The sequence below is a fragment of the Chelmon rostratus genome, chromosome 17 (genome assembly GCF_017976325.1).
Source record: "Chelmon rostratus isolate fCheRos1 chromosome 17, fCheRos1.pri, whole genome shotgun sequence".
NCBI lineage: Eukaryota > Metazoa > Chordata > Actinopteri > Chaetodontiformes > Chaetodontidae > Chelmon > Chelmon rostratus.
This window is the reverse complement of record NC_055674.1, coordinates 12,926,399-12,953,228: the sequence shown is the minus strand read 5'-3', so window position 1 is coordinate 12,953,228 and position 26,830 is coordinate 12,926,399. Positions and strand designations below refer to the sequence as shown.

General features: G+C 42.1%; 2 protein-coding genes across 3 annotated transcripts in view; both read right to left on the bottom strand.

Moving 5' to 3' along the window:
• The window catches only part of LOC121621514 (septin-9-like), a 67,421-nt gene extending 49,944 nt beyond the window's left edge, over nucleotides 1-17,477 (bottom strand). The window contains exons 1-2 of one of the 2 annotated variants that reach the window (XM_041958025.1): nucleotides 17,178-17,477; nucleotides 6,783-6,845 (exon numbers count right to left, since the gene is read on the bottom strand). In XM_041958025.1, coding sequence (XP_041813959.1) covers nucleotides 6,783-6,845; nucleotides 17,178-17,199 — 85 coding nt within the window. In that variant the 5' untranslated portion in view covers nucleotides 17,200-17,477. Of the gene's footprint in view, nucleotides 1-3,564; nucleotides 3,696-6,782; nucleotides 6,846-17,177 lie in introns of those variants that run through there. The other variant, XM_041958027.1, reaches the window with a different exon arrangement.
• Nucleotides 17,478-22,143: 4,666 nt separating this feature from the next.
• LOC121621176 lies at nucleotides 22,144-25,242 on the bottom strand. The gene is made up of 4 exons (XM_041957527.1): nucleotides 25,059-25,242; nucleotides 24,589-24,921; nucleotides 23,877-23,992; nucleotides 22,144-22,747 (listed from the first exon to the last, which is right to left on the bottom strand). The coding sequence occupies exons 1-4, from the start codon at nucleotides 25,123-25,125 to the stop codon at nucleotides 22,661-22,663; spliced, it is 603 nt and encodes a 200-aa protein (XP_041813461.1). The 5' UTR covers nucleotides 25,126-25,242; the 3' UTR covers nucleotides 22,144-22,660.
• Nucleotides 25,243-26,830: the final 1,588 nt, after the last annotated feature.

Below are 26,830 nucleotides of genomic sequence, written 5' to 3'. Positions count from 1 at the left end.
TCACCACCACTTCAGTGGCAGATGGAATATGGGAAAATGGAAGAAATTAAAGGATTTATATAAATGACAAGTTTATAAAATTAGGTTTTCAGGAGGTTACGTGTGACCATCATGTGGCTGTTTTATATTGTGAATAATGAGCAGTGTTTGATCAGGTCATGTCAGGTTTAGACAGTCATTGTTATTTCAAATGTTCCCAGTATCAGCAACAGAGGAAACCCCAGCTTCCTGCTGAGTCCATCCTAAAACAACAAAAGCTTTGTGGGGCTCGATACAGACGACTCACCCATGAGTCAGGCTATATCAAATAAGCCATCTGGAAGAGGTAAAATCTGTGCGTGCTGTGTGTTGGCAAGTGGACTGATGTGACTAGCTGGCTACCTCAGCTCTGTTTACATGGCAACCCCCATAATAGGCAGCTTTACCTGGCTCTGGACTTCAGACGGGAGAGATACAGGAACAGGACATGAGAAGGGGTGAGAGGTGGGGAAAGGTGAGCCAGAGAAAGAAAGATAGATAGAGAGATGTGAAGTGACACTGAGCCCCCCCATGGTTTTAATGGAAACTAGGAAGTAGGAGCATTTGTCCCTGCTGTGTGTGGAGGAAGTTAGACTGAAACACAGAAAGAGAGCAGTTTTAGCATGACTAATGGAATCAGCACCGCAGGTAGTGTAAACATAACCAGAAATGTTAAAAAATGTTCGCAAACAAAAGAAAACAGAACACTGCAAGAGGGGTCTGCATTAAAGGGGGCCAGGCAGTTTCATAATATTACCCACACACACTCACACACACATATGAAAACCCCTCATGTGGCCCCAGAGCCCACATGGTGAAGTAGCTTCGTCTAAAGCATATGCACAGCTGTAGTGACAGCAGCTGCCCTTAACCAAATGTTAAACAGCAGCACCCAGCCAGGCTCTGCTAACTTTAATCAAATACAGCACCTGTTGGAAACATGGCTCGACTGGACTGCACGTACACACACACACACACACTGGCATACCCCCTCAACTGCTTTCACTCATTGGTTTTCTTTGCAGTGAGAGGTCCCTGTGTGTGTGCGTGCGCGCGTGCGTGTGTGTATCGACAGTCCGCACACATGCTGCTGCCTGCATGTGTGTGTGTTCTCTCACGCATGGGATGGAATGGCTTGGTAAATAGAGAGAGCAGCTGTCCTCCATCATAGATGACTCTCAGTAGGCCTCTCTCTCTCTCTCTCTCTCTCTCTCTCTCTCTGTCTTTCTCCCACCTCCGCCCTCGGCTCCATCGCTCCACCGGGTAATAACACTGTTTAGTACGTCAACAAGCCAGCATTGTGATCGCCATCCTCGCTGCTCTCGCCGCATTCACACATTGTTCTGCTCAGCACGTTGCCACGGCAACCCACCCAACAACACCAACCGTGTCTCACCAGGAAGCAGCATGGTTCGCAGTTTCCTTCAATAAAAACTCTCCTTAAACCTATAGAGACTCATACTGAAAACAAGTCAGCTGTGATGAAGAATACAACCAAAAACAACACTTGTTGCCTTGTGTGAGAGTTCACAACTGAGGGAGGCTGGCATAAAAGGAGTATTTTGGATTACTCAACTCAGCAGCTCCACCTAGTGGTAAAAGCACATTTTACAAATTAAACAGAAAACTTGCAGCACAGATTTAAGATGACTGGCATCTTTTTACTGAATTCATTGAAAGGTCTGAGGGTCAGCTAAGCTACAAGTCATGAGCCTGAAATCTCAGTCCGAGCTGACTGTTACTGCGTCATACAGACTCTCATAAAGCATCATCAGCTGACCTCACTCTGACTCGAATGAATGGGCCCCTTTAGGCTTCATTCACAATCTCTGTGTGGCTGATGGACAGTTTCCGTTGGGAGAGTCATCGCTGTTGATTCATATGAGAAGAAAACACAGGAAACAAATGGGGAGACTCGCAAATCAGCATCAACACCAGTGAGGGAGGAACATTACGGAGAGGTGAGCTGAACTGATTTAGCAGAGGCAGATGAGAGGCACTGTTGATACATGCCCAGATAACAGGACAGTTTTTATTCTATGTCACATAAAATATAATCATGTGACCACAAGTGATGGATGGGATTGCCATGAGCTGTGCACACACACACACACACACACACACACACACACACACACACACACACACACACACACACACACACACACTAACACAGACACATACACACACATGCAAACACACAGTGTATGTGAATGTGAGTATCAATGCATAAATACTCCAGTGAACATTCATTTAAAGCAGAAACATACACAAAGTATGTCCTGCTGAAGCTGTTACAGCTCCTTGGAGGAAGCACCTGGAGACAAGGGGCCAAACCGAGAGAGAGAGAGCGAGAGAGAGAGAGAGAGAGAAAGAGAGGAGGGAGGGTGATACCTCCATCTCACACACACACACACACACACACACACACACACACTTGTCAGTGGTCTCACCTTCATCCAGATTTCTCACTTCATGTAGGTGCTACAAGCTCTGCTCAAACTGTCACAACCGCACACACACACACACAAACGCGCTGCAGCAGCCACTTCACCAGTTCCACTCCAGCACAGTTTTTTTGTGCCGTTTTAACAACAAAAAAAACTCATAAAAATACCATTAAGAAGCAGACAGCATTGCCTCACTAATGACTTTAGCATAATGTGCAACACACACACACACACACACACACACACACATGCAGACAAACTCTTATCAATTCAATATGTATATTGTTTAGAGCATCCAACAGGGAAAATGATGCCAGAGGAGCAGAAAAAGTAAGGACTGTTTTTTGCAGAGTCGCCTGTCTCTTTGCTAGTGGACTGAAGCAGGGCTTTCTCTATCCTGTTAGCTAAAGGAGGGACTGACTGATGGCCGGAGCGGGATCAGAGCCACAAGGGACAAGAGTAGTACTGTTTAAACAGAGCTCTTTCCTGTTTTCACACCAAAGAAGAATGAGAGAATGCAGATGGAGAAAAAAAAGTGGGAGAAATGTCTAAGAAATAAGTGCTGCTTCTGTGTCACTCCACCACAGAACCGGCCCTTCAGAAAGTTGTTTTTTTTTTCCAGCAAGCTCGCTTTCACGCAGGGATCGTAAAAAATTAACACGCGTAAAGACAGGCAGACAGAGACGGGGACTGGAAAAGAGGTGTTGACCGAGCGACAACCTGTAAGGACAAAAACATTTAACTGGAAACAATGGGACAGAGGGGGTGGAGACGGTGGGCACAAACAAGCCTGCAAGCATAACAAGCACAGAACAGATAAAGACAGATAAACCAAAACAGGTCTGCTAAGCTGCTACACAAACCCGGCAGAGCTCCCGGCTCCGGCTCCAAACCCCAAAGAAAACATGCAGTCAGCAAACAGGACAGAATGAGAGAGTGGAAAATACCATAGAGGGGGAAAACAGAGGCAGGCTCTTACAAAATAGACACTCGATCACATTGAAAAAGCTGATTGAAGAGCCTTTAACTACACTTTGTTCTCCATTCAGAAGTGTGAACTCATCTGGGCTGACAGTTTCCGGAGAGTTTGTCTTACCTGAGAATTTGTCCCCCTCCATAACCAGATCACTCCCTCCACAGCCACATGTAGTGTCTGCTCTTTGACTCCACTCTCTCTCTCCCTCCCTCTCTCTCCCTCTCTCTGTCTTTTTTTGGACTTCCCTTTCTCTCGTCCCTCTCTCCCTCCCTCCCTCCCTCTGTTCCTCTTCCTCCTCTTCTTACTCTCTCTTTCCTTTCGGGCTCTCTGCTCTCCCTCCCTCTCCCCCAGTTTGATTCCTTCAGTGTGTCCTGCTAATGAATTCAGAATTACGACATCCCCATGTGCTGATCATATGTTGCATTCGCCGCTCTCTCTTTCTCGCTCTTACTCGCTCTTTCCTCTGATGAGACCAAAAGACTGAAGCAGCATTGTGTCTTGAAAATAGAAACCATTAGCTCTGCCATGTGACATGAACAGGCTCCTTACAGACTAAAATAACCGGCTGGACTTGCAAACTCTTCTGTCAGCTAACTTAAAAGGTTCCTTGTGTGTGTGTGTGTGTGTGTGTGTGTGTGTGTGTGTGTGTGTGTGTGTGTGTGTGAGTGCGTGTGTGTGTGTGTGTGTACAGTTTGCCTGATTCATTTGATACCAACAGCAATCTGGTCAAGCTGGAGTGAAAGACGTTCCCTGAACTACTTCTAGACTTCCTCACGATGAATCGCTCTGCCTTTGCGAGCGTGTGGAAGGATGACAGCCTGTTGAAATAATACTGACATTCAAAAACATTACAGGACGGAAGCAAGGACTCACTCTATGAAAACACACTTCCCAAAAATGTTTTCAAGGGTTAATGCAGGGGAGGAAAAATGACAGCAAGAGCAAATATTCGAGACAGAGGCAGAAAAGGGACTAGTGGGTGTGCGTCTCTATGTTCAGGAAACTCAGATGACCTCTGACCTTTGGCACGCCCCTCATGCTGCGCCGGGGGTCAGATGTCACATGGCAAGCGCCTGAGCCCTGATAGAGAGATCAAACACACTCAGACATGTCAGTCTGGTGTCTTGTGCAACACTCATCGCTCCAGTGACCTTGCGTACTGCACGCCCACCTGTGTGTACCATGTGTTTGTGCATTGTATTTATGTAGCTGTCTCTAGTCAAATCTTTATTAATTATATCATTAAAGCCAGCTGCCTCATTTCGATGCATTTGGTGAAGAAATAAGGAAAATTTGTACATTGGCGGCCCCTGATGGTCATAATATGAAACTCTCATGGCCTGCAAGTTGTAAGTAAACAGTTTACATTTTAACATAAATTCCCGCTTATTGAAGAATAAAGATAAATTTGATAAAAAATATTTTGCCAAATGAGATAAGGGGGAAAGGAAAATGTAAGTCTAGCTTGATGAGTCCTTATTAAATGTACTAATAGTAATAAATCAATAAAATAACATTAAATTATCACTGTTTGACAAAATAAGCTCAAAACAAGAGGATGCTATTTCACCTTGTAGACATGCACACCTCAAATTGTGATCAGAACTAATACTGTGTGCGTCCCATGCAGCGGGATCTGCTGACTGCCAGATGGGAATAAACTGCACATTGACAGACAATAGGGACAGTGTTGGATAGACCTGTGTGTGTTTATTTGTGTGTGTGTGAGAGTGTTAGTGTGTATGAGTGGAGGTTACAGTAAAGCATTCTCCCAAACACCCGCCTGCTGGCTCGTAAATCTGCCCCGCTGGCAGATGTTTTGTGTGAGGGCATCTCCCTCCAAATGCCAGTGAGCGAGCACACACACACACACACACACACACACACACACACACACTCACGGTGGCAACAGCATCAGTGGAGGGAGGTCTGCTGACAAGCAGGGCCTTATCCCCAGCCTTAAGCACCACCCTGTGTGTGTATCCGGTTATGCATATATGCATCTGTGTATATATGTATGTGAGTGTGTCAATGTGTACTTAAGTAAGTATACATTGACTCAAACTCACGACCAAATATTCTACCCAGATACTCATTTGTGCGGACATAAACAAACACACACAACCACCACGCACTGTCAGAATGTGTTTGCTGTCTCATTGCCTGTCAGCAGTCTGTGGGATGAGTGCACATCTTGGGGCCTATATGCTAATGCTAATGCTCATGCATGTCAGTTGATGGTGTTAAAATGAACAACAAAGGAAATGTGTTACAAGTCGCAGCCTGCATGCTGCAAATATGTTGAAATGAGCAACTGCATGACACATGGCCCCGCACATGGCGGGTTTGTGTCTTCACATACAGTCTACAAGCTATGCGTACAAATCTTGTGCATGTGTGTGTGTGGTGTGCGTGTGTGTGTGCTTCAGTCCCCCTCCTCTCCTCTGTTTCCCTCTTTTCTATGTGCTGATGCTGCAGAAGATGCCTTAGTGGTGAGCCACAGCTTCAGCCTGCATACCAATACTGTGTATTAGCTACACAAACACAAAACGGCACAAATGGCACAACTGTAACTTTTATCTATTTGTTGCACGGCTTGAAATTGACATTAAAACCCCTGAAACCATCAGAAAATTCCGAAAATGTGATTTTAGAAAGTTTTGCAAAAGTATTAGTGGGTGGAGGAGGATGCAAAATAAATCTTTAAAAACAACAAGTAGTGAATGAAGCAACAAAGAACTTTAATTATGCCACCTTGTTTGATCATCTGTTCCATTTAATTGACAGAAAGACAGACAAATAAAAAAAAAAATTGAAAAATAATATTAAATATTATATTAAATTTATGCACACACAGAACAAACACACATAAATACAGTCATGGACACAGTCACATCAGCATGTGCACCAAGACACATATGTGTTTGTCAGACACTCTGCCGTCCCTCTGCCTCTAAAACTGTGTTTATTACTGCGTCATATCTATGATCTGTTGTTTACCTGTTATCAGCTGTTGTCTGGGCTGGAGACAGTACCTGCTCTGCCCTCAGTGTTACCACATCCCTCTGCTGAATGTCAATGGCAGTGACTTGCGTAACACTTCACAGGAACTGTGACTGACTAAGTGGAAGCTGTAAAAGGGAGTGTTGACTTTGACAGTGACCAAATCTGGATGGATGACAGACATGTAGACATGGATCTGTCGGTGTCCTCTTTTTCAGATATATGGATGCAATAAATATCCGTTTGTACGACTACATACGTACTGAATGTAGGATGGAAGGATGAATGGATAGATGTATGCACAGATGAAAATGACAGGGGTGCAGTCTACTTACTGGGACTGGTGATGCCAGATCCCTCTCTTTCTGGTCTCCTCACCCGAGCGCTGGCTGATCTCGCTGTAAATGGGGACAAGGATGGAACGACAAATGAGTTGAGTCAAGAAAAACTGTGCTGCAACCAACAGATGTACCATTACACTTCATCAACAAGAGGTTCAGCTTTCAAACACGGCTATTGCACAAGCTCTGAAATTAAGATATATACTTCATCTTCCTCAGTTCTATGTTGACTACTTTTAGAAATATTAAGGCTTACAGAGGACCAGCCTCAGCGGCAGGTTTTTGACTGATTTTTAGCTAATGTTCTGGATAGGAGCATCGGCCATCTTAACAATGCAACAAAACATGTATAAGCACAAAGTGGAAACTTCTCATTCGCCTCAAGGCCAAATCATCTACAGTTGTCATGTGGAAAAACAAAGTCAGCCGATGTTTGAAAGATGGCTATTATTGTTTGACCACAGAGAAACTGACATTTGGCTATTGGAGGAAAGCCGGACATCTTTTTTTCCCCCTCAATTTCATTTGTGGCTTGTTTGTAGTTTTATAATTGTGTGGACGATGTGGAAATAACTCTTGCATGTGGAACAAAATGCATGAAGTAGCATAGTAACAAAATTGACTAAAAAGTGCCCAAGCAATGCAGAGGATTAATGATCAAAGCCACTATTTTTAAATCACTGTCAGCCAAATTCATCAGAGTGAAAAGTCAGAGGGGTAAAGGCAGAGAAAAAGCACTAAACACCAGCAAGTAAATCAATATGCTAACTGTAATGGTCAATAAAAGCATAGAAGAAAATGATGTCTGCAGGGGAAAATGTAAATAAAGCAAGGTTGTCTTCTATTGATTTCATCTTTTCAAAGGAGTGACAATTGTAGGGAACAATTAAGGATAAGAAGAGACAGACACTCTGTTGTCCTCAGTTGCCCGCTTTGTTATAGTTCTGGTCAGCGTCCAGCATGCTCATTTTGGAAAACCGAATGGTTGGCATCGTTCTTCATGCCCAGTTAACAGCTCCCAGCGCCAGCAGACAGGGCTTGCATGACGCTGGCTGGTTTAGGAATCAGAGGAATGCCACTTCCTCTTGGCCGACGGTCTGGTTCCTGACACTAGTGGAATGCTCCGAGTAATCTCCCATCGATCGGCTCTCGTGTGTGTGTGTGTGTGTGTGTGAGTTCAGTTCTGCTGAATCACCGGCCATTGAACGAGGCGGGGAATGAGCCGAACAGTGACACAAGTGTTGTCTGTTCAGATGGGTGATTCAGCTCCACTAGAAAAATGGTGATCTATTTTCTGTGAAGCACATGAGTAAATGGTTCTTGTGACTGTGCGCTTTAATATGTCAGGGAAGTTCTTATACCAAAGGTAAAAGGGTCACAAGGGGGTCACGTGCTATTCTTCATGATTTTGTTTTTCTGTATTTTTAGCCACAGAGTGAACATTGTGAATGTCGGACGGTGAGTTGCTAGATTGGTTGGGCTTTCCTTCGCTTTCCTACAGACTGAAATATCTCTTCAGTTATTGGATGGATTGTTCTGAAATTTTGCACAGACATTCATGGTCCACAGACAATGAATACTAATGACTTTGGTTATTTTAATTACTTTTTCCTCTTGCGCCAACAGAAGGTCCACATTTATCTTTTTTAGTGAAACGTCCCCCTTTGGGATGATTTGTCAATTACTCTGATGATTGCCTTAATCTACTGCTAAAAGCAGGTACCAATTTAATTTGGCCAGTACCTGCAAAGCTAATGACCAATGGCCAATCAGCCTCATTTTTAGTTTGTGCTTAATGCTAATTAGCAAATGTTAAGAGAGGGACGTAATGTCAACATGTTGGCACTGTGAGCATGTCATCACACTGATGCCGGAGTCAAGCCTCTCAGAGCTGCTAGCATGGCTGCGAACATGGCTGTAGACTCTTTGTCTTCCCTGATTACCGAAGACATTAAACCAATTAGTCAACCTAACATTAGCTTTCCTTGTGAACAGAAATCTGTATAAGTCATCATTTCATTATATAGTATGTTTCATGTAAGCGAAGAGTAGATAAAAAGATGTAATATAGTAGCCCTTCCTTGACGGATACACAATCTATTTATCAATAACAGCGCTTGGTGTTGAGAATAGCTTGATTAAACAGTGAAGCAATTAGCTCAACGATTCTTGGAACAGGTGATGGCACAATAACTAGATGCTGCATCTCTCATAGGTCAACCATGTACTACTTCTTCCCTCCTTTCCACATCAGCCAGTAGGGCTGTTCAGATGAGGTAAGTTCATCCGGTGGTGGGTGAGTCAGTCGTTCCATCCTGTTTTTAAGTTCTTAGAAATACTTCCGACCGCAAATCTGTGGGCAACGTGACACTCATTTTCTGCCAATAATGCCAGCAAACATGGTGGTTTTCTGCCTGTGTTTGTACTGGTTTCAACACAAAGACAGCTGGTTCGTACGTGCCACTGTATGACTGGAAGACGTGACTAAAGCATCTGTGAGTGTGTGTGTGTGTGTGGGAAAGAGGCAGAGAGAGAGAGAGGGAGAAACAGGGTGAGAGAGGGACTGGTTGGTCACTCTTTGAGGGATGAAAGCCATTAAAAGAAACTACTGTAAGTGTGGTGATGATGAAATGTGCAGTATTTGCTTGCCTCTGCGTCTGCTTTTTTGCAGAAACTCCTTCAGTACCTCGGCACGACCACTTCTCTCTCTCTGTCTTCACAGACACAAATCAGCATCCTATTAGTTCTGCTCCAAGAGACAGACTATTTGTGCAGCAGGTGAGACCAAACTAATCAAGCCAAGATGCTACTAAGCTACAACTTGAATGCTTAAAATATGAGGTTAAGTGCAGCTGCTAGTATGGTTCATCAGATTTCAATTTGGAACAACCCCCTGCTCACTGTGCTACCAACTATAGTCCTACATGTTTAAATTAATCAACATCATCATTCCAGGTTATACAGCAGAGTTGTGGTAGTGTGTTACAATCATATAATTCTTCTCCACACAGTTTGCTGGAGTGAAGACTGTGAATTAAATTGGCAGAGGAGCCGGGATGCTTTAAAAAGTGGAGACACTCTCATTATTTTGAATTTATGTCATGTAAAGATAAGAATATTGAAGTGAAATGAAATGGTCAGTGTGTACATGTCCAGATCAGAATAATCTCTCAATAGCAGTAAAGTCAGCAAAGCACTGAAACAGACTAGAATTACAACCTTGCAGTTTTACGTCTCCACCAACCAGTCAAGTTGAATTATACATGTCTGTCCACACTCAAATAATATATGTGGGGAAGACTGTGAGGGTATTTAACAAAATGTATTAAGTGTGTTTTTTGGTGAAATGGTAGTTGTCACTATATTGACATGTATGATTCCAGTAAATAATGTCCAGTGAGAAAAGTGTTTTTTACAGAACATTATGATGTTTCAGTGACGTTGACCTTTGAGCTTTTGGATAGAAAATGCCATCACGTCATCATTTTATCCTATGAGACATTTTTGTGAAATTGTGTCATAATTAGAGCATGAATTCTTGACCTGTGGCCAAAGTCATGTTCTATGAGGTCACAATGACCTTTGACCACCAAAATCTAATCAGTTCAACCTTGAGTCCAAGTAGACGTTTGTGCCAAATTTGAAGTAATTCCCGCAAGGCGTTCCTGAGATACGGGCAGACAGACGGACTGCCTGAAAAGACACCGCCTCCGGCCGCGGCTGTCACCAGCAAGGAGGCACACAAACATGCCTGTGTCGAACTAGAAGAAAAAGTCCATGTCCTGCTGTGGTTCATGGTGAGAATGTCTGAGCTCCTGCAAAACAGGTTCAGATCAATTTTCAACCATCTGTGCAGCAAAAAACAGGAATTTAACTGAAGAGACTCGTGTCAGCATCGTGGCGGAAATGTCTCCGCTAGAGTTTTAAGCTAAATGTTGATCTAATTGATTTAAATGTCAGTAACAGAGCTGCCTCTGACTTCAATGTTGATTCAGAGAGGAAGTATTGAGTCAACCTCTTTTAACTTGCTCTAAGTGCAAATCATTAATCTTCCACAAGCCAACTGATAGCACCGTCGGTCTATTATATGAGTGTGTACACATCTACGTGTGTTTCAGAGCATTACGCGTATGGAAAAATGACAGAACAAATAAGACAGAGTTAAGCCTTGCAGCCAAAAAGCATGCCTGTACCTATTTACTATTTTAGCTGGGAGTGCAGCTTGAGAGAGGTGAGGTGAATGCACACACACACCCTCACAACACAAAGTGCTTCACAAAGAGTGAGCAAAGTTTGCCATTGCAACAAAGTAATGTGCCACAGAAGCCGTAACAACACCACAAAGTTGTGTTGATGATACCCGGCATTACGGTGATAAAGTGCAACACAGCCAGGAGCCAAAGTCCTGACAGACATAAAGCAAATACACATTAGCCAATCACAGCGAGCTTAAATACAAACTGAAGGAGTGACACCTGCAAAGTTAAACTGTATGCTGGCACAAAGGCGTGTGTGTGTGTGTGTGTGTGTGTGTGTTTGTGTGTCTACATGCAGGAGCTGTGGATGTGCTCACCTGCTCAGTCTTGTCTGGGGCCACAGAAACACACCACACACACACAGCACATATCACAGCTTGAACAGGTTTCATAAAAATCTCCACTATGATCCACGTCTTTTTTCACCTCGAGGGGATTTGTAATCTTCTGAGGTCATATTTGCCTTTTGAAATGCTATGTATAACAGAGGTCATTACACACACATGATACATGAAAAGAATAAAAGCAGAGTTCATGACAAAAGGAAAAGCTCACTTCGAGCAGTTCTGTAAGTCACTAGATACCTGCATTTATTCTGCTATTGTGGACCAGAGCAAATGCATGACTGCCTGTGTATTTACTATAGGCCTCAACTGATTGATGTCAATTGCACTGCTGTGCACACGGTGAAGCCATGTGTGTTTGTGTGTGTGTGTGTATGTAACATGACCGGTCAAGTGCATGGCTATGCCTGAACAAACATGTCAACTGATTAGTTATTGGTCTCAGATGACTACAGAAGGTAAACGGAGTGCAAAGGGTGCAGCACTTTAACGTGCTTGAAACACAAGAGCAATCACACACACACACACACACCAATGAAGACCTGCAAACAGATATACATACCATGGCGGAGTGATGCGTTAACTTATCCTTTATTGATCCCTGTAGGGGAAGTCATTCTTCATTTAATTCTTCATAAGCTATATGAGGAGCAGTGGGCAGTCAGCTCCAGTTCTAAGCCAGTGTCTTGCTCAAGGGCACTGAGAGGAGAATTAACCTCCACGTTTTTGGGAGAAAAACCCACTCAAACACAGGGAGAACATGCTAACTCCATTATGAGGTATGCTCTGTCTCTGTCACACACGCAACTATCGGAGATTTTTGTGTTTGCATAAGGAGGCGACGAAGTGGATGAAGGATCCTCACCTTCCTCCTTTAGTGTCCTCACTCTTACCCTGTCCTCTATTATTTCTACTTTTCCCTTTCGGGCAAGGTGCTGTTTTGATTTGATTAAACATTAATCTACTGTGTGGCAGTCATTGTTGGAGTGAAGCTACAGTGCTTGTGATTTTTTAAAACCTAGTCAGTAATATCTGTCATTACATTCTGCCCACAGGTACAAATCATTCGTCACTAAGCACCGTTCTCTTCTTGATCTACTGGCTTTGTTTAAAAAAGCATTAAGCCTTGTAAGCTTTGTCAGATTTGTTGGAATTTATCAATTCATTTTTTAAATGATTTTCCTGAAATATTACTAAATCACGATATATATCAATATCACAATATATTGCGATTTTGATATTTTGATATATTTATATATATCCTTGAATATTCATTAAAAGTCACAAAAAATGTTTAAAATTCAAGCCGAAAACCCAAATGTTATAAGAAACGTGAGGTTCTTTTTATCAGATTAAAGACCCAGGAAGATAAGAATTACATTTTATAAGTGTTCCTGTGTTTATTGTTAATTTATCTCTTGTTATGTGCTTAAGATCTTTAGGTCTTTATTTCTCTACAACACCATATTTGAAAAGCCATTTTTAAGGGATCCAATCAAATTTAAAGGATCTGATATAAAGCTCTTGTAACTATACCCTACCCACATTAGCACCACTTGGAAATACATCATATGATGGAGACTAAAGATGTCCTAATCACCATGTGAAAATGCTATCATCACCAATCCCTCCCTCCCATGTTTCTCTGCTCATTGTGTTTTTATGGTCCTCATTACACATGTTAGGGGTATGCTGTAAACATGGCGTTTCACAACTATGTCTGTGAAATAAAAAAAAAGACAGCAAGACAAACTGAATGGCTAGACAACCATTTTTCAAGCTGTTTTCACAGTCCAGATAAGACCTTTACCTGGATGCATTCTTAATGAGGAAGGACCGCGCCGAACACACCCACACACCCACACACCGGCAGACTCGTACACACATGTGCTCACACATACACTTGAGGAAAGACATTGGCCATGACCCTCAGCTGCACTCCTCCCAAATGAATAGCTGTTGTTCTGGCGCCAAAGGTATGAACCGGCAACACCTTTTCCTACCTCTGCGCTTTCAACGCGAACCTATTCCTCAATCACCGCACTCGCTGAAAACCAACACCGCTTTGCCAAACACACAGTCACCTTTCAGTACTCTTCACAATGCAAACACAAGCCCAAATATATAAAAGTGTTTTAGGCCAGGGTTAGACAGGATACCACAGCAGTCTATAAAACAATACTGGTGCAGCTGATAAGGATCAGCCTTCCTTCTTGTAAGGCTGTTAAAACCCACAGAGTCATTTAAATAGTCAATAGGGCTTTATGGGTCGAAACTCCCTCAGGAGGCACGTAGTTACTGTATGTCACAGGTGAACTACAGAAAGAGTGTGTTGTATCTATGTGCATGTTCACAAATGTGAGAATGATAAAAAAAAAGAGAGATTTCAGCTTAATCAATGTTTTTAAGTGTTTTAGCATTTGTTCTTTTGCAGGGATTTTCATGTTTGCGTGAAGGCCCATATACAAACAAATATGCTTTTACATAATGTTCTTTCAACTCCCAGGTAGTTATAATGCCATAAAGAGTGGTTGCCTTGAATACAGCTCTTCTATAAATGAGATCAAGACTTTGCACGCTGCCAACAGCAAGGCTCAGTGCAACTAAGACGCATTATCGTTCTAATTCAGGAGCTCTATCTCCACACCAATAGGCTTGCTGAACAGATATGAATCACTAACACTTAAACTAGTTGCAATAAAATATTTATTCATGTCACAACAGGATGTGGTGGCTCCTGCCAAACAGCAGAGCTGCTATTTCTTGTGTGGGCTTTGTCTCTGTGACCTGTATATTAGTGGTAAAGTCCTTCTAATTAAGTCTATAAGTTAAACACTGAACTTAAATTTAAGGTAAGTATGAAGTATTTCAATTAATACAGCTATTTGAAATGCTGAAATATGTGTGCGCCTGTGCATGCACTTTATCATTCTAATACACATCTAGATGTCAGAGCACTAGTCCCACCACACACCAGAGCCTCTCTCAGCCTGCTATTATCTTTTTACAGGCTCTCTCCTGGCCTCAGGCCTACAGTACAGGCAGTCTGTTGTATCAGTTGACACCCCCAGCAGCAGCGGCAGCAACCAGCATCACAGAGCTGCATTCTTGGCTGCAGATAATAAACACAGAGTGGAGTGGACACTTCAGAGCAGGCTCCACATGGCTGAGAGGGGAGGACCATACACAGCAGAGACAAGACAAAGACCGCAGGTCTCCTGCAATCAGGGGAACTCCACATTCCAGAGCATATCTATGACACTGTGCTTCAAACGCTATTGAGTATAGTGTAGTACAAAGCAGTTAAAGTAATTGATAAGTTAAATACATCTAAGCCTTGTCCACAACCAGAGTGGTTTGCAATTTATTGCCTATCTACCTTTAAAGAAAAATCCATATTCATCACAAAAAATACCAAATTCTTCCAAATGGTGACCGAAATAACAAATGTAGCTCGCGCATTACAAACAACACACAACAACATACAACAACATTAGCTCAGTGGTTAAAATCTGTGACTCATTTTGAAACAGGAACCATGTAAATTGGCTCTAAATATCCACATGATGGCTAATACATGATACTGTGCTTGTGGTTGCTAAAATGTGACCGCAGTCAATTCGTCAAAGTGAACTTTTTGAAGAGACTACAACTATATCTTAGGGGAAGAAGGCTAGTTTGCTTTTACTGACAACACTGAAATCCACATTTTCCCTGACACCGCTATCTTGGATCATAGAGAACTGTACATGCATGTCCACGTGTTCCAATAGCTTATTAGTCCATTATTCACAGGCTTCTAGGAAGCCAAATTGAGGGTTAGACCATCCTCGGCATGCTCTGCTAGATGACAGGGCAAATATGTCTCAACACAGTTTATAGCTTGACTTTCAAGTTACCAGCTAACAATAGCTTTAGGCTCCGTATCAAAGCCGCGCTGACTCTCCAGTATAAACAGGCTAAAAGCCGTAACGCAGCGCGGAGTGAGGGGTTTGTCACACAGGTACAAGCAGAATTAGGTGTGTATGAGTGTGTTTTGAGTAGGACATAAAAGCACATACCAGGGGGAGTGTAGCCCATTTGGAAAATAATGGCTCTGTGTGTGCGTTGGAGTGGGCTGTTATTCATACAGGTTACTCATTGATCCAGACAACTTGAGGGAGTGGTGTACAAGGCAGGGATCGGCTCCACGAGCAGGGTTCAGCTGCGAGGGGTTGCATGAGTGAACACAGGCACACACATGTATTCATATAAACACCCCCCCCATCCCTGAAAAATACGATACATACACACATTTCAGTGCATAAACACTTAAACTTCATATGTGTGTTTGTGAGTGTATGTCTGCGCAAGGGTATTTGCCTACAAAACACAGGCCGACCTTCCTCTCTCAAAGTCACCCCTCCACATCTCTGATGCTTGTTTAAACACCCCTGCGCGATAGAGAGGAGGGCATTTCACAACACACATCAGACTACACACATGCTTTGTTATTAGACTATTCCCCCAGTGAAGCTCCGACAAAGAATGTGACAGCTCCACACATGTCGCACAGCAGAGGGAGAACACACACACACACGGGAGGAGGAGAGGCGGCATGACCCAACATGCACTTGGCTCTGATGGAAAACCGTCGGACAATCCATCGCACAAAGACTCGGGGAAGAGGAGCCGGGAGAGTCGGCATTCCGCGGGATATGGTTGTGTACACTGGACTGAGCCGGAGCTTAGAGGGAAAGAGAGAGGGGGGTGGAGGAGGCTCAGAAGAAGATGGAAGTGATAGTAAGCAGTACTGGAGAGAAAGAGGGGGAAGAGGGGGATGAGAGAGGAGGAGGTGGAGGGGAAGAGAGACAAAGTAAGGAGGGAGGAAGAAGATCAGTCAGAACGTATACGGCAGCGATGGACTACTTAAGGGTGACAAGGCAGCCCAGTGGTTAGTGAGACCATCCCTCAAACACAAAGCCTTGATTCAGGCCTCAAGGCAACAGTACTTTCTCTGCTGAGGCGTCTACAAGCAAGACAGCAACACCTTATCTGCACAATCATTATCACCACAATACAATGGTGCAGAGATCTTTGATGACTGGCAAACTGTCCCATATCCAGTTAACCTCATAAAAGACTGTTTCGCAATAAACCACAATCAGATCCAGCCAGTCCCAGAATAAACCCATCCACTGCGCACTGCAGATTTGATGCAGATGCATAAATCAAGTCACCCTCCAGGCTGTTAGTGGGGAGGAGTGCAGGAACTGCGCCATAAAGCTGTCAATCAAAAGAGATTAACAGGGTAACTGTCTCATGACTGGAGTAAAAAGGATACTTAAACCAACTACAAATTAGTCCTTGTTTTCTGTGGTACCTTTTCACCGTCTTCTTTGTTGTGTTCTTCAGTGCCTGAATTAAACTTACATTTTGCCTGAAGACTTAAGGCAGAATGAGCTGCAGCTGTCTGGGCCACCTCTCTGTCATGATGTCATGTGTGTGACGCTACAGTCAACACATCACCTGGCCTTTTGAGAGATTCAAAAGGAATAAGTTTGAAATGCTCACACCTGTGGAGGAGCAGCGATGGAAGTTATTGCTGTTAAACATTTACCTGTAATGTTGTGTTAACCCGTTCTCTATATGTGTTTCCAGCTCTTACACACTCATGCATACACACACACACACACCAGTGCTTTGCAAGTAGGAGCCTTTTCCTGTAATCAGGCTACAACTGCAGCCTGTTGGTGTCTTACAAGAAAACACCTTCACCCATTGTCCCTTTATTTAAAAGCAGCACTTACCTGTATATGAAGATTTCCTCATGATTGTTGTTTCCTCTCTTAGTCGGCACGTGTATTATAACTGATAGAGTTGGTGAGTCGCTCCGGTTTCTCTCTGTGCGCCAATGGGACGTTTTGCATCCGCAGCTTTTCCAGGTTGTTTCTTTCTGTGCGCACCTCTCTCTATTTCTCTTTCTCTCTGTGCCTCTCTTTCCACTTCAGCTTTCCAAACTCACCTGGGCGCAGCTAAAATAACCTCTTATTGAGCTTCCTGAACTTATTCCCGTCTTGATCTCCACCGCGAGCCACTTGGGGAGACAGTCTGTTGGGAATGGATACAATCACACCTGCGCTCCTGACGCACGCCCAGTCCAGGAGCGGGAGTGGTTTACTGTACAGTAACTGGGGGGGCTTTCACACGCGAAAGCTCTGTAAAGGCATGTTTGAATAATGTTTGATGGGGGCTTGTGGTTTAAAGGTAACTATCTGAAACAAGTTAAATTAACAGGACAGCTCAGTAATCCTGCAATTCAGACATGCTCAGGTCTGGTCTGTTGCGCAACATCCAACGCGGGCACGCGCGCACCCAAATGAAAAACGTCATCCAGCAGATGATCAGACATGATAATGATCATTAGAATTAAACACAGAGGATGACTCTGATCACTCTCCATGTGTGTTTATGTTAAAAGGAAAATTTATCAAGGAATTCGTGCCGCACCAACACATGTATGTTGTGTGTTGTGTGTGTGCGTGTGTGTGGCATGGGGCATGCGGGGGCAATTTGTTTGTCGTCTAAACACCGTGGAGGGGGTGGGGCCACCATGTGTTGAGTTAGCCCACATCCATTCAGATATTAAGCTGCGCTGACGCCCTTTAACCTTGCAAAATTCCGCGTGTCAAACTGTGGCGACCTGCTTCATGTTCATAAGACCTGAGCTCACATCCTGCCTCACAGAGCCGCAGGTCTGAGCTGCAGAGACCTCTTGTGGCTGCTGCCTGCATCCTCCTCCTCATCTTCTCAGGACTGATCTCTGGTCTGCTTTGACACAGCAGGTCTCTGTATTATCAGGCACGTCCACTTCTCCACCCTGCATTTGTTATTCATGCAGAGTGACCCCTGCTAAACTAAGTGGGACAACAGCTCATATTAACTTATTTGAAAGCATGCTCAGGTTTGTCCCTGATGACAATGCTAAATGCTAACATCACTCTTTGGGGTTTCATCAGTGGGATTTGATTAAATTGCTTGGCATGAGCTTTCCCTAATTAAAATGTTAACACACAGAACCAAGTCACTCATCGTGGTGCTTCTTGGAACTGATCTGAGTTTTCAAACAGGAAAAACATAATGGCAGTTCATCACATTTCGCCAGAGGTAGCCTTTGAAATCAGTCTCTGTTTTTCAGAAAAACAATGTGTTTTTCAGAGCGTGTTCGTCAGTGGCGTCATTAACTGTGAAACCCTGCTGCTGTGTTGACACTGAAATTTTAAAGAAACACATCAGCACTCACAACTGTGGGTGGACCTGCATGCTGTCTGACCCAGAAAAACATGTAAACAAGATCCCGAATCAGATAGCAGTCGAAGGTGTGAGCAGTAATTGCCATCATTGATTCTGTGGTTGTTTATAGACACTTATTTAGTACCTTAAAGCAAGACCTTTGCTGAACAGCTGCAACCCACAAGAGACGGGAAAATCTAGCATAGCAGTAGCACAAGGGGTGATGAGTCAGCAAACTGATTGAGTCATATTAGCTATGCTGGAATATTTACTTGAAGTTTGCTAACATTAGTTGATATTAGCACTATTAGCTATTGGTCATACCAGGTGGGTTTAATGGCTCAGGACTTTAACTTTACTTTGTGGGGGGAAGGATGCATTGCTTCTTTTAAAGTCACACAGTCTCTCTTTAAGATACAGGTTTGCAAGGGAAGCGGCACAAAAAAAGAGTGAGTCATCGCAATTCTCAGAAACCAGATGAATGTGCTTGTTGTGCAGCGACCAGAGATGGACCGAGTGTACCTCACTGTTAAAGGTTGATGAAGGTGTTGTGGTGAAAGCTGGAGGCTTTAGGCTCAGCCAGAGAGAATAAAGACATTCTCAATGATCACGCTGATGTCGAAGCCTTTCAGCGGTTCAGTAGTTACTGAATGATTGGATAAACATCTAAAAATAAAATAAATATGCACCAGAATAAGAAAACTCGAACAGTATCAGGTCACCTTTAAAATGTCTTTACTTCAAATCTTAAGTTGCCAGAGTGAAAAGGCCACGCTGAGTCAGTTTCCTTTGTGTTCTGTAAGGCTTCAAATGTGGGACGGCCTGGATCACCAGGAGACATGAATCTCTCGCCATCTCTCTGGCCTTCTGCAGGAACAGGATAATATCCCATAACTGCTGATTCAGAGGTTCGGTGTCTGTGTACCAGATGTACCAAACAGCGGTGGATCACTAAGATATCCAAGGTTTCATGTCTTTCATTGTCATTTTAAAACAATTAAAATGAACTAACTCACTGAACTGAACTCTAACTAGCAAACTGAACTCGGCCGAGTGCTTGTTAGAACTTGTGGAACAGCTCCAGAAGTATCCATGCAGCACATCACCCATCATCATAACACCTAATGATGGGACCTGTGGTCTGACACAGTGTCAGATCTCTGCAGCAGCGGGAGGATCCCAAACATCTGCAGCGTTCACGCCGAGGAGAACCAAGTCAAATGTTCAGCAGAGACACTTTGGCCCACATTCAAGATTTGCTGGAGGATGAGCGTGTGCTGCATCAGCACAGCGAGAACACCAGAAAACCACACCGTTCGCCAACCACTGAGAGGGGAAAGCTGCATAATATTGTTGCTCAAAAAACAAACCACCGTGCACACGCCATGATCTTAAACCCAGTGCCTACAATCTGGAGGCTTGCCATTCAGAATGGCTGCTGTAACTGTTGCATAAACAAGATGTGGGCAACACCTTCAGCGCCAGTGAGTCAAACGTTTAAGTAAAAGGAAAGAGTTCTTCTGTGAATCATATGTAAAACTCGACTGGGTTAGTTCTGATGGACTGGGCTTAACTAATCTGCAGAGCTAATCAATTGATGAAAATGCTAAATTCTTCCATATAGTTTCAGGAAATAGGTTGCAGCATAACATTACTTCTAAATATACCTGTGCAGATATAATTATGCTGATATACCCTTAGGAAAAAGAAGATATATGCAATACATGCTGTACATGTACACTTTAAATTAAACATTTACAATGTTACATTTTGCTTGAAAAGGCTGACTTGTGCCTCTGACCTATGCTACGACATGTAGGGCCATAACTACATCCTGTTGGTACAGTAAATCACCTGATCTAAGCCACGTATCTCACAGGCTTTAACTACATACACACGCTGAGTCTACCAAGAAGTCTTTCAAACATTATAGGGCTTACATGGAAAACACAAATCAGATAGAAACCAGCCACTTTGAGTCAAAAGTTTTTTTTCACACAACGTTCCTACATCTTTAAAAGCACCTGGTGAATGTCACATTTTCCGCTCTGACCTCTACTACTAAAAGCAGTTTCTCACAAATTCTGCAGCAGAAAAACAAGAAGCGATGTGTACAAACCCTGTGTGTGTGTGTGTGTGTGTGTGTGTGGGTGGGTGGGTGGTTTATCAGCCCTGATACAGAGGCTTCTACGTTAAATGTGGCTTCAAAGTAAAAATGGCATTTCCTCTCTTGTTTCTAAACATGCATCTCAGGACCTATTGGCTGTGTTAAACTGTACTAGATTATTATCTCTTCCAGTGTCATTCAGTATTTTTGTACCTCAGGTTCTTGCATACCTTATCATTTAGATGCTTCCTGTTACAAGTTATGGCAGGTAAAGGAAGTGCTGCAGTTGCACAATCAGAAGGTTTCCACACTTTATGAAATGGGACGTTTGAGTTAAGACAGAAGAAACCAGCCTCACATTAACTGGACTATCGTGGTGAAGATGTTCTTGACTTTTCGCTGTTTTTCTTGTAAGAGGGGTCTACATTTCCGTTCTTTTGCCGCCACTCATCTACCACAGTTTCCATTCCTCGCTGGACCCCTTTCAAGACGTTTGTGGTCCCCTTATACACATACGCACACACACTAACACACAAACTGCAAACTCGGCCTCCTTCATCCTGACACTTAGCCCACATACAGATGTAAACACACATTTCACACTTTAGCGCTTTGGCTGATCTTTGGTGTTCGCTGCAGCGAAAACAAAGTCACATCTTGTGACCACACAGACGCAGCACACAAGTAAACATGCTCGCTGCCACGACGACATAAGATTTTTTTGTGTTTGTCTGACATTGTTGACTCACGCTGTGTGTCTCTCAGGCCTGACTTATATTGTTTGAACTGCTCCTTGATTTACAGTGCTTGAAGACACGGTGTTTGCATTAGTGAACACATGCACTAAGCTCAACTTGGCACTGGTGATAAATTATTGCGCTGTTATTCAACAGGTTGTTTCTTCTTGTGTGGTTCAACGCTGACTGGGAGAAAAGACATTTAAAAAGATTTTCATGCAATTTCAAAAACAAGTTTTTGAATTATCCTCCATCATAATAAAGGAGCAGTGTGTCAATCATTATAGAATTGTCTTCAGAAAACCACATGACTGATGGGGGATGTGGTGGCTGAATCTGTGTTAGAATTTTGAACCACAGACTTGCTGTATGGCTCGTTTGTTGGCAACACCTGGGCTAGTTGCTGCCGTCTCACCTGCTCTGGTGCACCTGTTTTGATTTTTGCATTCATTTGTACAATATAATCTTGAAATGAACTCACTTCAGATCATTTTATGCCCTTTTTGAGTTGTTTTTTGAGCTGTGTCTCATTGTGGCTTAGTGTTGGTGCCACAAGCATCCTGGTATTATGAAAATCAGTTTTACCATTTCAGCTATTTCAATTAGGTATTTACGAAAAGTAAATAAAAAAGTAAATGATTTCGCAAAAATTTATTTTATTTATGTAGACAGCAAATTACAGTTATCATTGTTACAATACACAGTATCTATCTTTTATTATATTCAAATTAATCCTGCCTTTAGTAATACAACAAGTCATCTATAAAAATAAGAAATTACTGAAATTAAAAAAGACATATTTACATTAAACATGCATATCAGACTCTCATGACAAGGACATGTCAGGGTGCAGTTCAGGTTGTTTTGCCACTTAAACACAAGACAAACTGACATTTTGTGCTTCTTTACTTTCATTTGGAGCTGTGTTATGTATTTTTATACATTGTGCCAAACTGTTGTCGGAAAGTGCAGTTGTCCCCACGTTGTTCAGTAATACATTGCCTCAGATGTCTTTCACTGAGTACACTCAGACACGCACAAGGCCTGAAGAGATGGCGGAGAACATGCTGAGTTGCTACATTGCTTCACATGCATCACTTGCACCTCAGCAGTGCAGAGATGGAGTTTCAGGTCGGTTACTTGCAGGATGACATTTTTAGCGCCTGAGTGTTCCACGCATGTCCTCGTAAACATCATTGCTGGTGACGTGCCTTTTTTTCACTGTGCTGCGCAGAGTCTTTGTCTGGTAACAACAGATATTGTTGACAACATGTTAGATGCAGGGCTATCCCATGTGAAAAATATTATACTTATTGAAGAATGTACTAAGTACACTTTGTGTATTTTTGTCACCTTCAGGTATACTTAAGTGTACTCAAGTTGTACAACAGTGGGGATTCAACAGCATTCAAAACACACTTGCAGCACAGTTGCATTATATCACCATTGTGCTAGAAATACACTTGAATATACTTAAAATGTAATGACATTAAAGTACACTTTAATTAAGCATACTAATAGTGTACAACAAAGGATTGAAAATTAGTATTTAGTACATTTTATTATTATTAAAAGTATTTGTAATCTAGTACACTACAATTTATAACAAACAAGTACTTTAAAATTCCACTTTAATGTTCTTATTTTGCACCTTATTGTTCCTATTGTTCTTATTTGCACCTCCATTTGCTGTTTGCACCCCCCACCTTGTGTGTACTGTAGAGCTTCTGTAAAAGTGAATTTCTCCATTGTGACTTTAATAAAGTCTTATCTTATCCATCTTATCTTATCTTTAAGTACTACAGAGTTAGTATATTAATTTTTAATATTAATATGACCACGTTAAAACTACACTTTTTAAAAGTATATGTAGAACATACTTTAGATTAAACACAAAAAGTAAAAGTGTACTTGTAATGACTTTTCTTTACTTAGACTATATTTCTAATACACTAAAGTATGCTACTTTTGACCTGGGATTATACAATGAGTAATAGGATTATTGTTCTATGCATTTTTTGTCTTAGCTCATAGTTTATCTTTACAATGTGCCAAACCTGTCTACAAAGTGTCATTTTAAAGTGACACACTCAAAAGTTTGTATATATTCATATTCACATTCACTTTTTCCACAAATGATTTTAGGTGTATTTGTCAAACTGTTGTACTGTTATACTACTGTACTGTACTGTTGAGCATAACGAGAACGTGTTCCGTTGAGAAAAACAGGAACATGGAAACATCCCCCAAGATTCCAGTAGGACTTGTGAGTCATAACAAAAAACAGTCTAATCAAGAAATGCACACAGACACCTACACACACGCACAAACACACACACACGCACACACACGCACACAAAACACTTTGGTACCTTGAGGATGATCCATATGAGGAAGCCCATGATGATGCCAAGCAGCACAGCGGCAGAGATCACAACAGACACCAGGACCAGGTTCTGTTTCTCTGGCTCACACTTCTTCACCGTGTCTGTTATCAACACACAGTGTGTTTATCTGAGACTCGAGCTGTCAAGGTTTTCTTTTTTCATAATGCTATCGTTGTGTTGGAATTTTGGGTGGGAATATTTCTTTTGCACATTGCTGAGGTCACTTTGCATTTTGAGGGAAAATCTTCCAATTTCCTTAGAAAATGTTGTTTTGGAGAATATACACACTTTCTGTTGCAGTCTTCTGTTTGAAATGGTGCAGAAAAAGCACAGAATGCGTGTGAAGTGACTGTGAAACTATTTACCTTTTATTTAAATTAGGTCGAGGAGTCATTTGTCATTTGTAGTCATGAAGTTTCACTTGCAGTGAAGTGGGTAGAAAGCAGGGATTTAATCTAGTATAAATTACGTGCCTGTGACTTTGCAGTAGTATGAAATACTCCTGAACTGGTTACAGATAGTCTGTTAATGCTTATGAGAATACAATACATCAGTTGCCGACTACTGCAATGCATGCTTGCTGTGTGGATCATTATTAAACTGGCATTCAGAAGGAACTTCTGTCGTGTGGAATGATGATGAAGTTGAATTGTAAGAACTGAAGGTTTTGTGAGATAATATGTAAACTGAGACTCACCCGCCACCACCAGGAGCACTGATCCGCTGCCTTTCTTGCTTACGGATTGACTGGACTTGAGGTCAAACTTTGAGTAAAAGCACCAGTACGGCCCCGTGTCACCTGAGGTCAGGTTTCTGATGAGAATGTCCACGCTGGGGAATACTCCGTGTAGCTGAAGTCTGCCCGTGAATTCTTTAGAAATGGTGTTTTTTGATGTGTCGTTCTCTATGACCAAAACATGGTCTTCCCCGAGGCCTCTCTTCAGAGTCAGGAACTCTTGGTCTGGATCAGGAGATCTGCACTGGATAGTGACAGATCCTCCAAAATCTCTCCACACCACTCCACCGCTCTCTGTGTAGGGAGACACAAAAACAGTTTTGTCTCATTTCACATTTTAAAAAATCTTTCTGAATCCACCCTACCTGGCATTAATTATCACAACACAGATTCGTATCATCCTTAGGCATTATCCATGTGATCAGACTTACCTGGGCCAGTCAGCGCTGTGCTGGAGAGACAAAGGATGGTTACGAGTTTGAACCAGACAGCGCACATGCTGACAGACTGTCATACAAGGTTCACTTGAATTCTAACTCTTCCGTAGGAAATGTATATGTTTTCACCCACATCACCCAGCACGATTACTAGCAGCAGCACGTGACCTACATCACAGTGTTTGTGGGCGAGAAGCTGACAGCATAGACAGACTTAGATATACTGTAAAAAAAACAACTTTGCTCTGCAGCAACCCACTGAAAGTGAAGATGAAAGCAGGACTGCTTTTATCAGGCAAGACCTTATCATGGTATGTTTTGAGCGCTTGCACTAGTGCAACTGCAGCATTAGCAGAGGGTGAAAGGTCCCTGTTTCACAGCAACAGTGCCTGTTAGTGGCAGAAGAAGAAACAAGTCTGAGGAAAACCAGAGTGCTTGAAAACCAGAGGTGGAAGAAGCATTAAGATCTTTACTCAAAATACAACAATGTAAGACTAGAGTAAAATCTCTGCATTCAAAATCCGACTTCAGCTACATGTACTTCTAATATCAAAAGTACTCATTCAGCAGAAAATGAGGATACATTTTACCACACAAAATTCTGCAAGAAGGAACGCTACAGCAGGTCCTACAGTCCTACAGCTGTCAGAGTGTTCAGCTCCAACGTTGCTTAACATAGCACTGGTTTCCATATTCAGACTGTCTTTTGCACTGATGTATGATTTAATTTTTTCATACACAAATTCCCTTTCATACACAATTTACCTTCCAATAATTACTTTCTTTATTCACTCTCATTGACTACTCTACCTATCAGTACATACTGATATTCTACTGTGACATATATTTATTACTGTGCAATATCATAAATGCTGTAGTCACCTCATCCACCGTTTTGCAATTTGTGCAAAACCTGTGAAATCCTGTAGTATTTTTGGTAGTATATTTTTACGGCAATTCTTCTTATAGTTCTTGGCAGCAACTTATATATATATATTTTTTTTACATATTTTTCTTTTATATAGTAATTTGTATAAATGTACAAATATATTGTCAGCTTTTATTTTGTAGTTTGTATTTCTCTATCTCTGTTGCAATTTTTTTTCCAACTGCCGCTACTGCTGCTGTAATACCCAAATTTCCCCAGCTGGGGATTAAAAAAGTCCATCTTATCTTAAATTAGTATTTTTTTAATATTTGAGAAAATTTTACCTCTTAAAATAAAGCATTTTAGGAGTTTAAAGGGGAAATGCCTCTTTGGTGAGGAACCATTGTGTAAATGTGTAACATGTAAATGTATAAATGTATGAATTTTGTAAGCTTATGGTATATTTTTAATGTAACATTTTAATATCTAAAGTAACTAATAACTAAAGCTGTCAAATACATGTAGTGGATTAAAAAGTAATAATAAGCATTTAGCTCTGAAATACAGTGAAGTGGACGTATGAAACTGCATAAAATGAAAACACTTGCATACGTTTAAAAGGTGGGTTTACTCTAAGTAGATGCACTCATATACAGACAGCGGTGGTGTTAATGCCAGCCAATGCACATACATATATGAGGAGAGACCACATCCCTGGCTCAGTGTAATCACCAGATGTGACATCAATCAATACTCAGTTATATGAAATGAATTTAAAGGGTCAGTAAAATTCTGCACAGACAGACCGAGACAAAAAGTAGCACAGTCATCCCAGATTTGATAAAGCTTTATCAATTCAAAATGACAAATGAAAAAGACTTGTTGCGACAAATCATAG

What these genes read in the sequence shown, in the direction of transcription:
- LOC121621176 (XM_041957527.1), bottom strand. Translation starts at nt 25,125, where the DNA reads ATGTGCGCTGTCTGGTTCAAACTCGTAACCATCCTTTGTCTCTCCAGC. An exon ending in AGTGCTCCTGGTGGTGGCGG is followed by an intron (nt 23,993 to 24,588) that starts GTGAGTCTCAGT and finishes TGTTGATAACAG; the next exon opens with ACACGGTGAAGAAGTGTGAG. An exon ending in TCATATGGATCATCCTCAAG is followed by an intron (nt 22,748 to 23,876) that starts GTACCAAAGTGT and finishes TGTTGTTACCAG; the next exon opens with ACAAAGACTCTGCGCAGCAC.